The following is a 14,416-nucleotide window of genomic DNA, read 5'->3' on the forward strand; positions in this document are numbered from 1 at the left end:
ATGTGTTTTTCTTTTCTAAGGAAAGATTTTTCACTTATTCTTGATTAGAATTGTGGATTGGATCAATGTAGGGAGAAGACTGGGATGTGAAAACAGAATCCTGTATGGTAGAGTATTGTGAAGTCAAAGACCAGGATACCAAACCTTGATATTTGCCTCATTGCAGTGTTGACTTTCTTGCCCACATCTGAATATACTCAAGTTCTCTAAAGATCAGGAAAATTTATTCATTTCTTCTCTGCCAACTGCTTGGGATCCAGCTGTTTTTGGCAGCAGTAGATAAAGTTGAGAATCGTTAGGGTTTTTAATGAATTATGAATTATATTTAGTAGAAGGAAACTGTTAATATTTGGCATCCCTTGGGATATTTTGGGGAGGATTATGTCATTTAATGAGAATGGTTACTTTTACCTCACTCTACATACTAGCTTAATAGAATGGTAATTTATTTTAACTTTTTAAAAAGTTGAAAAATTGTTTTATTTTCATATCTATATTCTCTACTTCCTACCTCAGGTACCCCCTTCATTGAGAAATTTAGTAAGCTTTGGATTCTAGTGTGGAATTTAACTCAATATAAGGAAATAGTAAATGCAGTTTTAAGTATATTTATATAAGAAAAGAATTATTGATGTCTGCTCACTTCTGTTGTGTATCCCATAACCTGTCACATGTGAACTGTCTTGAAAGTTTTATTTGTGTCATTGTTTTTGAAGAACTTGAATTTTAATTTATTATAAAATAAGGTATTTAAAAAGCTAAAACTGGAGTTGTGACTGACATTAAAATCAGTGTCACACTCCCAGCATTTCTTGTAGTTCTCTTTTTTACCTTTTGGCAGTATTTGAAAGTTTCTCTTTACAGGCTGAAGCAGTCTGTGCCTGGATAACATTGGTTTCTATTTGTGTTTTTAAAGTTAAAGAGAAGCTCACTGCAGATCCTGACAGTGAAATTGCTACAACCAGTCTTCGGGTATCACTGATGTGTCCTGTAAGTAAAGCCACAAGATATCCCAAAAGCCTTTACCTTGTGGAAAGATTGCAGGCATATACTGTACCATATGATTACAACCATTGAATTTCTTAAGATGTAGCTGTACACTACAATAACATCTTACCTTTTGATAGAAATCTTCTGACCTGCTTTGACTCCCTATTTTGACCAAATTCACTAAATAAACATTCCTTACCACCTCACTCTACTTGGTTCAGTTCTTTCCTGTGTGGAACTAACTTATTCCTTAAAACATTACTTACTTCAACATCATTTTAAAGCATTTTTTTCTATTTTCAATCAACAATCATTTTCTCTCTTACACTTCGTACCATATGTGCAAAATCAAACAAAACAAATTTCCACATTGTCCTTCTCCAAAAACGTACATCTCTTTGCATTTTATGGTCCAACACCTCTGTGTCAGGGTGAGCATCCTCATTCCTCTGTAATCATAATTGGTCATTATAATGATCCAGAGTTCTTAAGAGTTCTAGAATCTAGCACCAGTTTTTTTCCCTTGGGATTCCCTGTTTAACATTGTTATTTCATGATATTACATTGATATGATTCTTATTTCTCATAGATAAGAAAGCATCTACTATAAAATAAAAGTATTCTGAAACTTTTGACAAACTATTAGTTAAGAAATTATATTTTTGAAAAAAAGAATTATATTTTTGTCAGAACTCTTACATTTGTCTGTTGAAATAGAGGGGAGTAATGCTTAAATTAACTATGATTTAGGGATGTGCAGGAGATTTATCTTGTTAATTATTCTTTACTGGGGTTAATATCTAAATGAATCATTTGAGGATAACCAAACTGATTATAGGAGGTAATGACTTAAAAGAATATTGTAGAGGGTGAAAGGAAAGACAGACTAAAATCAGCCTTAGAATTTTAAAAGAATCCTCTGATAGTATTTTTTAATTTCAATGTTTGAGTTTTTCTTTTTTATATTTATATATTTTAAAATTTTCCATATTTTTTATTTTATATTTATTTTTATATCCAATGAATCCTTCCTACTTACCTTGTTCCCTTTCTCTTCCTGTAGGGTCCATCCTTTATAACAAGTAACTTTTTTAAAACAGGGGTGCAGTGGGTGGGTGGGAGGGAGGAAGAATTCAGGTAAATTAATCAGCAGATGCAAAATGCCATGTTTCACAGTCATAGTCCTCCATTTCTGTAAAAAAAAACTTGGTCAATAACATCTCATTGAAATTAAAATTTTACATACCTAATAATAATTAATGATGATTCATTCACTCTTCAAATCTTACCATGTGTATTTCACAGTATATAGTTGCAGCCCACAAGGAGCAATTTTTAAGACAACCCAGAATAGAAGAAAAGACCATAGATGTAATGATAACTTGACATTTTTTAGGTTGTCCAGTATTTTCTGTTTCACCAATTTTGTGTGATAAATAGTATCAGTAATGACTGATTTTACAATGAGGAAAATTCATGAAGGTTATTAATAGCTTGCTTATTTATTAACACACATCTGATAGGGGTCAAAGCTAGGATTAATCCATGCTTTTTCTGTCTCCAAATTTAGTATTCCTTCTACCAAACTATGTTTCTTTTAGACAAAAATACTGCTACACTAATCATAAAACATCAGTGGATTGACTTGTATGGTACTATAGGGAGAATATTGATCAATGGAGTCATTAAAGATGAATGACAGATCAAAAGTGTCTTAAGCTGTCATATTTAGCTTTGACTCCATTTTTTTCTGTTTTCATTTATCATAAGAATGTTAGTGTGAATATTTACTTCTTTAAATAGTGTATCAATTTATTGGTCTTTGGACAGAGATCATTATGAGTTAGTTAATATTATGTTTTTGGATGGTCTATAACTTATATGACTTCTCTGCCTCTGTTACTTAGGAAACAAACAGACTTGTTAAATGTCTGCAAGCCATTTTGCATTTTTTCCTATTTATGATTTGCTAGGATAGAAGATTTAATCCTTGAGTAATCCTCAATATAGTTAAGAACTTCTTTGCCCTATCACTTAAAATAGCAATTCTCAGAAACCTGAGACTCCTGAACTTGTTCTTAAGATATCTTGATTCTATTGATATTTCATTATATTTGGATTTCTTTGGAATTGCATGCATTTAACTAACTCATAAGTATTCTGAGAAGGGAGTCATTCTGAGAAGGGAAAACCACTGTCTTTCCCACATTGTCAAAGTATTCTGATAAAAAAGATCAAGAATCTTTGATTAGAGCCTTCCAAGGTTAGAGGGATCTGTGTTAGCTTGTCAGTGTTATTTTTATCCCATAATGAGGCATCTGTAGTAATTTAGTGATTTATATCTAAAGAACATTAGAAAATAAAAAGATTTAAGTTTTTCCAATACATTAAATAAGGGCAGTAAATAAGAAACCAATAATCTTTTTTTTTTTAAATCTGTACAACACAATACAGTGCTAAATGTGACATCCCTAGTTTCCATGAAGAGGGAAAAATAAAAGTTCTAAATGGTTATTGAAGATTTAGAGTCCTTCTTTTAACTGCCATTCATTATTCACTTAACAGTACATTGAATAGCATAACTAGTAGTCTTGTGAAATTTTTACAGTTTTTTTGGGTTTCAGTTTGATCCAAAGTATATCTTACCAAATGGATAGATAATTCTCTTGATTTGCTTGCTGTGGTTAAACTTGTATTGCTATTTATTAGTAACTTGGTGAAATATTGTTGTATATTGTTTTGTGGAAGGATGAATTTTATTTAACACAACTGGATTCTCTTATAACTGTATTCCTTTAAGATAAAATAAAAGAGCAACTTTGTTTTTGAACTATATTTTCCATTTTGTATCCCTTTAGCTAGGAAAAATGAGGCTAACGATTCCATGTCGTGCTGTGACATGCACACATCTGCAATGTTTTGATGCAGCTCTTTACCTACAAATGAATGAAAAGAAGCCTACTTGGATTTGTCCTGTGTGTGACAAAAAGGCTGCCTATGAAAGTCTAATACTAGATGGGTAAGTTTAGTCCTATCCTTTACTTATTGACATTTTTCTCTTAATCTGCAACCTACTGACCAAGGTAGCAAAAAAGAGCCTTTTAATTTAAGAAGAATTTCTTGATCATTGTAAAAAATATTTCTTAGATTTATTTAATTCATGAAGTAGATTTAATTTATTTCTTTTAATGATTTGTGATGAGCAAGATTTACAGCTTCCTTTCTCTATACTTAGAAAAGTCATATTTTCTAATATATGATAAAAGGAAAAATAATACTTATCTATTTATTGATCTTCTTGTTTCCTTGTTCAGAGAACCTTAGAGGGTTAATGAACGCACCTAGCATCTCTGTAAGACTACATTTTACCAGTTCTGTTAAATAAAAGTGTTCTCAAATGGCAATTGAGGAATTGAGAATGACTGTTAAATGTAAGAATGAAATATAAAAATGCCACACTAGACCCAGACTCTAACCAAGCTTAGTGTCTACTAGTATGGGAAAGTTCAGGTACCAGCTTTAACACTGTTCTTGAAGGAATAGTTATGTATCCAAAACCACATTATTTTCCCTTAGCAACTGATAAGGTTTATCATACATTCATTTATCTAAGCCTAATTCTAAACCTGTTTATATTTCAGCCTGTACATTTTTTGCATTAGTGACTTTACTGTACTTGACTTAGACCTTTTTTTTTAACCTAACCTTTTCAGACTACAAGAGGTACAAGTATTATTCTGGGTTTATTAGCCGTCTGTTCATCCCATCTATACATTTTTGCTTGTGTAAATTTAAATCATCTCATCTTTTGTTCCTCCCAGGAAAAATCAAACTATATTGTGGCAATGGGAGTCAGATAAACTGAACTGGATTAGAATGTCTGGTGTGGATCTATGTGTTCTCTATATTTCTCTCAAGTTAGAATCTTTTAATTATCTCTTGATAGCTAGTTAGATGTTGTTTTTTATAATCCTGATTCAACTGCAGAGAAATAAACAAGGGATTTGAAAGCAAAAAAAAACAACTATAGAATTGAATTAGCTAACTATAATGTCAAGATTAGGAAAGGAGGAAAGTAAACCCAGACAGAGGGTAACAGTATTGATGAAGAAGGAATTTAGGAAAAGTGAAGTAATTTATAGTTGGAAGAAGGAATTTTGTCATTTTGTTAGAACATTTTTGATTGATGATGAAGATGAAAAAACAGTGTTATTAATCTTATGTAAATGTGAGATTGAATGAGGTGCAACATTGAAGCTGAGGAAGATTGAGGAACTAGCAAAACATGGTGATCAAATATACATCAACATTTATGTTGTTGAAGTTACTCAATAAGTAAAGGATAAATAAAGGAGTTGAGATGGAGAGAAGCATCTACTGAATTCCTTGCAACTAATCCTATCACTTAATTGAACATATTCTGTAAAATTATAAGTGATATTTTTTAAAAAATGTATTGAAATCTTTTGTTTTTGAATTTACTATTTTCTCTATTCCTTTCCTTTCCAGGTAGCCATTCCATGTAGTAACGTATATTTTTTAAGAAAAAGGGAGAAAAGAGAAAAAGCAATCGGCAAAATCCAAACAATAACCTCAAAAAAAGTCTGATGATATTTGTGGGGATTATATATAAAATCTTGAATACCAGATCTTTATCTGAGAAATTTGATATGGATAGCTAAGTGGTACAGTGGATGGAGTCAGGAGGACCTTAATTCAAATCTGGCCTCAGACATTTAAATAAAATTACCTTAGCTGTATGATCTTGGACAAGTCACTCAACTCCATTGCCTTTCAAAAATTTTTAAAAAAAAGAAATTTGATAACAAAACATTTTTCCATATTCGCCTATTTATTTTTGAATTTTTACAATTTTCCCCATAATCTCACTTCCATCCACCCACTCCACCCCCTGCAGAAGGCAGTCTGACAGTATCTACATTGTTTCCATGATACACATTGATCCAAATTGAATGTTCAACTATTTTTTTAATCTTAGAAGAATTAATTTTGTTCAAGAGCTTTTTATTTTTGTATTCAAAATTGTTTTTTCTAATTTCTTTTATTCCTTTTTTTGGTTAAGAATGCTTACTATAGTGGCGCAGTGGATAAAGCACTGGCCCTGAAGTCAGGAGTACCTGGGTTCAAATCCGGTCTCAGACACTTAATAATTACCTAGCTGTGTGGCCTTGGGCAAACCACTTAACCCCATTTGCCTTGCAAAAAAAATGCTTACTGCAGATGTGAAAGGTATATGATCTGCTTTTCTTAATTTTTTTATGGTTGATCTTTAATTTTCAGGTCCCATATATCCATTTTAAGTTTATTGAGGAATATTGGTCTCATCCTATTTTCTGTCACATTGCTTTCTAGTTTTCCAGTATTTATGAGATTGAGCATTCTTTTTTTGTTGTTGTTGTTGATGCTTGTTTGTTTGTTATTTTGCAAGGCAGGGGGGTTAAGTGACTTGCCCAAGGCTGCACAACTAGGTACTCAACTAGGTGTTAAGTTTCTGAGACCGGATTTGAACCCAGGTCCTCCTGACTCCAGGGGCAGTGCTCTATTCACTGCACCACCTAATTGCCCCTCTTTGTCTTTTTCTTATCACCAAACTCCTACATATTTAATGGATGAGTATTTGGGAGTAGACTGTCATTTAGCAAAGGAAGCTATTCTCTTAGTAACTAACTGATGATACACTAGAAAGGAAAGCACAATTTGATATGGGATATGCTTGATCATTTCTAACATTCCTAAGGGTTTCCCATTTGCCAGGGGAACAATTTGACCTAAGGTAAAATGGTATGTTCTAATCCCACAGAAGAAGGGAGGCCATTTGAAATGACAATCTTTTGCTCTTTGTTGTCATTAGTTTCTTCAGGAATTTTCTCCTTTTCTGCAGTTAATGGTATTAAAAAAACCAAGATTGTCTTTGGTATCACCAGATATATGGATGAAGGATGCTTTTCATGACTGATCTCTTCACTGTCAATGTATTTTGGAGTATGGGAACTCTAGCTGGTTCTTCTTATCATGAACATACTGCATTTGTGTTTCCCTAAATAGTAGATAATAAAAGTGCCTCCATTTTTTATGACTGTTTCATACCTAGATACCTGGTCTCTCACCAGTTACATCATCTTCAGGTTAACTATGAGACCAGAGCTAAGCTAACCACATGTGGTTTACCACTGTATGTGCCTTCTTAGAATGGGTAGAGTAACTGATACTGTGGGTCTGAGGTCAGTCAGACCTTTGTTTTATCAACCATCCAGACATGTAACCTGACTAAAACCCCTTAGTTTGAAGAGGGAACATCCTTTGATTTCATACATCCTGAATGTTGGATTCCTTAGTTTGGGGGTATATTCTTAGTCCGTTTTTCTTGTTCATTTAAAAACTTATTTATATGTTTTTAAGATTTTTACAGGGTGAATGGGGTTAAGTGACTTGCCCAAGGCCACACAGCTAGCTAATTATTAAGTGTCTGAGGCCGGTTTTGAACTCAGGTACTCCTGACTCTAGGGCCAGTGCTCTATCTACTGCACTACCTAGCTGCCCCTCTTTATATTTGTTTGATTGAAACCCTTCTTTTTTAAAAGCAATCCTTTTAGTGAAAAGTCCTATCTGTCTCAGTGAAACTTCATTTATAATCGCACACACACACACACACACACACACACACACACACACACTCTGTCCTTCATCAGCTCATCTGTGTTGACCCCAAAGAACTTATATCCCTCTCTGTAGTTTTGTTTTCTTTTTCTTTCTTGATCTTTGCCATTCCTCCCTTTCTTGGGAGAGCTATTTCTCTTCATAGCAAAAACTTATTCTTCAGGCACTTCTCAGGAAGGAGACAAAGTTTCACAGAAAAAAAAGACTTTTTTTACACAATATCTGTACAGCTCTACAAAAAATTCCCTCACTGTCTGTTATAGTTGAAACCGTCCTTATTTTTGACTTTTGGCTAAATCCTTTTTTTTATCCTTTTTTAAAATAAAAAGAATATTCAAAACTAATCAAACTCCTGCTTGCCTGTTTTAAGGAATAATTAAAAATTAACAGGTGTCTGCCTATTACATAAATGTCAAGCAGCAACCTTACCTGGAGGAGGTTATCAGGAAACTTTGGCTAAAAAGGAATCCAAACTCATTGGCCTCTTCTTAATATCCCTCTGATTCTAACAAATGATTAGTATGGTAATTTTGTCATTTTTTCCAGATATAGGAGACAGAAGTGTGAATAATCAGGAATTATTGGATTCCCTTCCCCTCAGACACATAAATTATTCATAGTTACTGGTAATAGAGAGTAAAATTGTAAATATACCTTTCTAATCTTTTCTTTTTGAGTACTCCTTCATATACAGGCAGGCAATAAGCTTTATTAAGTATTTAGTATTTCAAGTGCTGTCCTAAGTGCTAGGAATACAAATAAAAGCAAAAAAGGAAGACCGTCCTTGGCTTCAATGAACTTACTTTATTTCTCCATGTATAAGACACCCTTTTTCGAAAAATTTGGAGTCTAAGAAGTGGGAGATCTTACACAATGGTTGTAGACTTTTTTTAACTTACATTTCCTTCTTTTTCTGCACTTGTCATCTTTGTGCTTATCGTTTCACATTTGTTCACAGTATATTAGGTTACATTTTGCCAAATTCTGCCCAGAAATGGCTCAGAAAAGATTTTTGTATAGTGCTGAATTCAAGTTCAGTGATCCAGTTTGCAAAAGTGAATAGAAATCGTGCTGCTGAATGTCAGTTTAATCCTCAAAATAGAACTGAGTAAACAATCCAAGACTGGCTATGGGAAGAAGAAACCCTACTCAAAATGCTCTGGCAGAAGAAGGCCTTGAGAAGTAAGTCAGCCAAATGGCCTGAGTTAGAGGGAATTGAAGAGATGGATTGAAGAGGTAAGGGCAAGTGGAATTTCTGTCCATAAAGATGTTTCAGCAGGAGGCCAGAAGAATTATTGATGAAAAAGAAGTTCTTGATTTCTAAGAAGGACACAATTAGTGCTTCATGTTCATGAAACAGAATGGAGTAAGCATATATCCACAACAAGACTTACTCAAAAGATGCCTGAAAGCCATAAGCATAAGGTCCTTGAATGTCATCACTTTTTCATTCATTGACAGAAGACACATCAGATTGAGTTGGGACAGATTGCAAATATGGACAAAGTCCCCGTTCAATTTGATGTCCCAAGTAACAGAACTATTGATAAGAAGGGAATGAAAATTGAAATTGTGAAGACAAATGGACATGAAAAGAGCCATTGTACAGTTATTCTCCTCTGCTGTGTCAATGGAACTAAGCTGCCTCCTATGCTGATTTTGAAATTCAAAACAATGCCAGAAGATGTTCCTTGAGAAGTAAGTGATTGACCGTGTTCATGACAAGAGTTGGATGGATCAGAATGGGATGAAGACCAGGTGGGCTCTTATACAAACCTGCCCTATTGGTGCCTGATCAGTTCAGGGAACACATAACAATAAAAACAAAGAAGATTGCTGCAGAGCAAAAAACAAAACTGGAGGCTTGATATCCCAGCTCCAACCACTTGATGTCAGCATTAACAAACCTTTCAAAGATGTCTTCAGAGATGAATGAAATCAATGGATGAAGTCTTCTGGGGACAATTTGACACCAGCAGGAAGAGTGAAGAAACCAACAATAGGAGAAGTTTGTACCTGAGTGAAAAGGTCCTGGGATAATCAGGATTGAGATCATTGTCAAGTCATTTAAGAAGTGTGGAATTTCAAATGCCATAGGTAGAACTGAGGATGTGGCAATATATGAAGACAGTGATTCATTGTCAAACACAGATGAAGACAAGCTAATGGATGGGAGTATAGACAGTGATGAGGAGTTGTATAAATTTTATGATGAATAAAACTTGAGTTCACTAATTTTATTTGATATATATTTTTTTCAAATTTCAGGCCCCCAAATTAAGGTACATCTTATACATGGAGAAATATGGTATATTCTAAAATAGCAACACGTTAGTGGTGATGAGTAGAGTGTAAAGAAGGTTCCATAATAAAGGTTCTGGTTTAACTTCATTAATCAGTTTTCTTCATTTAGTCAGTGCTTTGAATATCCAATTTAGCTAATTTTATTTCAGTGTTCTCTTATAAAATCCTAAATATGAACAGACTCCTAATTTATTCTGTTGAAATCATTTAAGACAAATGGATCTTAAAAGCCACCAAAGATTTTAGATTGTAGGTCACTAAGTTTCTTCACATACCTCTCAAGGTGTGGGGTACAGATTTAGATTCCTCATTTTTAAGAGTCTAAAAACAAGTGAAACAGATGTTAACATTGTGATATTCATTTATATATATATGTGTGTGTGTGTATGTATGTATGTATGTATGTATATGTGTATGTATGTTGTAAAAATCTGTAAACATTTTTAGTAATCATATCGTACTAGTAATATATTCAATATGTAGTCACATGGTCTAGTTCTTTTTTTATTATATTCATTCTACACGATCTTGCATTGTATTTTATATTTGTATTTAGGGCCTTCTTCTTACCCATTTATTCATCAGACATTTCTAAATGCCTGTTATAAGCTAAGCACTGTGTTTGATGTTGGGGAGAGAAAAAGGAAATTACCTTGGTCTGGGTCTTTATGGAGCCGATTATTTCCAACTCAGGTACTTGGCTCTATTGGATATTTTATATTGGAGATAAATAACTAGGGGTGCAGTTCCTAATCACAGATGACTTGGCAAATTTATTAGAGTTGAAGCAGTTTCAAATGCTTTAACGTTGAATTGTACCAGGAAAAAATATATTCAGGAAAAGAGGATAAAATTTTCTTTATTTTTTAAAAATTTATTTTTTTAGTCTTGAATTTTATAATTTTTCTCCTAATCTCACTTCCCTACCCCCCACCCAAGGCTGTCTTTTAGTCTTTACATTGCTTCCATGCTATACATTAATCTAAGTTGAATGTGTTGACAGAAAAAATCATATCCTTAAGGGGAAAAAAATAAAATATAAGAGATAGCAAAATTACATAATAAGATTACATTTTTTTCTTTTTAAATTAAAGGTAATAGTCTTTGGTCTTTGTTCAAACTCCACAATTCTATCTCTGTATACAGATGGTATTCAGCATCGCAGAAACTCCAGAATTGTCCCTAATTGGTGCACTGATGGAATGAACAAGTCCATTAAGATTGATCATCACCCCCATGTTGCTGTTATGGTGTACAATGTTCTTCTATTTCTCCTTATAAGAGGATAAAATTTTCAGTAAATTCATAATGATTGTTAATAGATGAAAAGCTCATTTTAGAATTCTATAATTTTACTACCCTTGATTTATGGCTGCAGGAAAAAGGAAATGTTATTTTACATTTAGATTTGATATTCTTTTGCTGTGTTTAAATAGTATGGATCATTCAAAGCTGTAAGGAACCTTAGTGATCATCAAGTCTTCTCTATTTTATAGATAAGGAACAAGGAAATGAGTATTCTAACTAGATAGTAATGACAGAGCTAGGAGTTGGACTCACATTGTATTACATTATATTCAGTGTTCTTTGCATCTTATGACTCTTCGAGTCTACTGATGTGTGGAATTTCAAATGCCATAGCTAGAACTGAGGATGTGGCAATATATGGTTTTATTGAATTTGAGGATGCTATAGTAATTTTTTTGATTAATTTGCACTTTTCTCTCTTTGCCATGAAATCAAATATTTAATTAAATATCTTGTGTCCCAAGGTTTCAATAATGTTATTGGGAAAGACTGTATGATTAAGAAATAATAAAAGATTTTTTTTACATTAATTATTTCTTGAAATAAATTATCTTGGGGTGTGTGTGTGTGTGTGTGTGTGTGTGTGTGTGTGTGTGTGTGTGTGTGAGTGATTTTTGTTGGTTAATGTTATTTGTAAAAATAGGGTTGGATATTTATCTCATTTTCATATTGGTTGAGAATTTTGTCCTCATTGTGATACTGTAATAACCTAATTCATATTATAACTGCTACATCCAAAATTTACAAACTTTAAAAAAATTTGCTTTGAGAAGCCATGCACTTGTAAATAAGGTTAAAAAGTAACTATTGTTCCCATTTTGGTAAACTCTACATTAAAATTGCTAACCTCTACAATATAGAGAAGATTAGCATGACTCCTAAGCAAGGATGGCACACAAAGTCATGAAATAATTCTATATTTAAAAATTAAAAATAATTATATTTTCCAGTTTTGTTTGTTGCCTTGAGTCAGGATAATATTTCAGGCAATGCTGTTGTAATCTTCTCACTTTTTTCCACATATCTGAAAAAATTGTATTATCTTTCTTTGTATTTTGAAAATAAAGGCCCCAGAAAATGTCACTCATTATCATAGTTTTAGTAACCAATATAATTTGTTGTACTTTTTTTTTATTATCTACCCCCTGAACAAAAATTTGAAATTTACTAATGTTTAATTTTTTTTTTTTTTGGCTTAAAGGCTATTCATGGAAATTCTCAATGAGTGTTCTGATGTGGATGAGATTAAATTCCAGGAAGATGGTTCTTGGTGCCCTATGAGACCGAAGAAAGAAGCACTTAAAGTTTCAAGTCCACAGTGTACAAAAATAGAAAGTATGTACAGAATACTTAATTTTAAAATCAGGAACTTGCCCTTCACTTTTACCTTTGGTTACCACATCTCAGGATATCCATTTGGGTTTTAATCATTCATAAATCAAAATTAGTTTTACTTAAATATGTATCCTGAGCTGTAATCCATTATTGCATTTGTTTCACATTTAAAGGAAGCACACAAATAAATAGTAATATAAATTTAGAACTGGCATGGATTTTAAGGGTCACCTAACCCTCATAATTGCTTGGTTTAGAGTGGGGAAAAAAAAGTAAATAAAAGTAGTTTTTTACAGATATCTTTATTTTACTCCAAACTTTTAAGGGGAATGAACATCCAACTCAACTTGAGGTTAGCTTTAACGAATAGCATCTCTTCTGACTGAATTTTTTTTTTTTGTAATTTATTTTGCTAATGGTATTTACCAAAGAATTTACCCTGTTTGTTTTGACTAAATTTGTCCTAAATTATGCTGTACTTATTTGAACAAAGGAAGAAGAAAGGTTATTTAGATTAATTGAAATTTACCAGTATTCTCAAAATTTCAATTTAAGTGATAACTTTGGTTCCCATCTGTATTAAATAGCAAAATTGATTAATTTTAATTCTCTTCCTTCCTGTTTTCCTGACTAAACTTTGAAAGAGATAATAATCAGAAGGGTATTGTTCATAACTCTGCTTGTAAGGAATCATATTGAATAAAAGAAAAGGAAAAAATAAGAGAAATATACTACTAAAATTAATCCTTATTAATGAACAGCAACCATAAACAGTCAAATTACTCTTATCATTATAGCTTTTAAAAATATATAAGAGGGGTGGCTAGGTGACACAGCGGATAGAGCACCGGCCCTGGAGTCAGGAGTACCTGGGTTCAAATCCGGTCTCAGACACTTAATAATTACCTAGCCGTGTGGCCTCGGGCAAGCCTCTTAACCCCGTTTGCCTTACCAAAAAAACCCCACCAAAAACCTAAAAATATGGTAATTTTGGTGGTTTACAAGCTCCTGATTTTTATTTCTGAGACAAAAATAGTTTAATTTTTTATTATAAAGATATGTTGTTCATAGTTTTTCTTAGTAGTATTCATGTAATTTTGTTCAGCAACCCATTCTTGGTCATTTAGTACATTTGAGCATCCTGACTTTTGGTAGTAGGACCTTTTTTCCCTATTAAAACCTTTTTTTTTTTTGTTTAGGTTCAAGTATCCTCAGTAAACCCTGTTCAGTGACCATGGCCAATGAAACAAGCAAGAAGAAAGTAGATGTTATCGACTTAACAGTAGAAAGCTCTTCTGATGATGAAGAAGAGCCTCCTGCCAAAAGGAAGTGCATATTTATGGCAGAGACCCAAAATAGCCCAACCAAAGGGTTTGTTCATTCAAAGTTTATTATTTTTCTATGACTCTTCTAAGTAAGCTTGACACTTATAGAACCCCTATAGACTACAGATCATAATTTGATGTTTGGTATCTTTAGTTTCCCGAAGGAAATTTTAATATGCCTTTGTCTAGGTGCAGTGTGTTCAAAGTAGTTTTGCTGTACATACTGTGAATTTATTCTTGAGGAAGAAGATGTTGTGACCCACTAAGAAAACCTCATGTCAAGGAAAGTGGGATTGGGGGGGTACTTTTTTTTATACTCAAGCATGTGATAAGTTGCATCTTCTTTCCTTTAGCTAGTTTGACAGCTCAAAAAAGAATTTTTCTTTTTAAAATGGCCTCTTTTCTCACAGGGAAAAATAAGGAAAACTACTTGATCAAGAGAGTTACATGCTTCTTTACATACATTTCTGATTGTT

The 14,416-nt window shown here is 32.9% G+C and overlaps 1 protein-coding gene and 1 non-coding gene across 4 annotated transcripts in view; both read left to right on the plus strand.

The window, feature by feature from the left end:
* Window positions 1-14,416, plus strand: part of PIAS2 (protein inhibitor of activated STAT 2) — a 114,893-nt gene that overhangs the window by 61,719 nt on the left and 38,758 nt on the right. For all 3 annotated transcript variants that reach the window (XM_074202831.1, XM_074202833.1, XM_074202832.1), the window contains 4 exons: window positions 917-990; window positions 3,849-4,009; window positions 12,482-12,615; window positions 13,815-13,986. In XM_074202831.1, coding sequence (XP_074058932.1) covers window positions 917-990; window positions 3,849-4,009; window positions 12,482-12,615; window positions 13,815-13,986 — 541 coding nt within the window. The remainder of the gene's footprint in view (window positions 1-916; window positions 991-3,848; window positions 4,010-12,481; window positions 12,616-13,814; window positions 13,987-14,416) is intronic.
* On the plus strand, window positions 12,102-12,203 carry LOC141503771 (U6 spliceosomal RNA). Its single transcript, XR_012473084.1, has one exon. It is a non-coding gene; the product is annotated as a U6 spliceosomal RNA (small nuclear RNA).

Source organism: Macrotis lagotis, chromosome X, assembly GCF_037893015.1.
Source record: "Macrotis lagotis isolate mMagLag1 chromosome X, bilby.v1.9.chrom.fasta, whole genome shotgun sequence".
NCBI classification, from domain to species: Eukaryota; Metazoa; Chordata; class Mammalia; order Peramelemorphia; family Peramelidae; genus Macrotis; species Macrotis lagotis.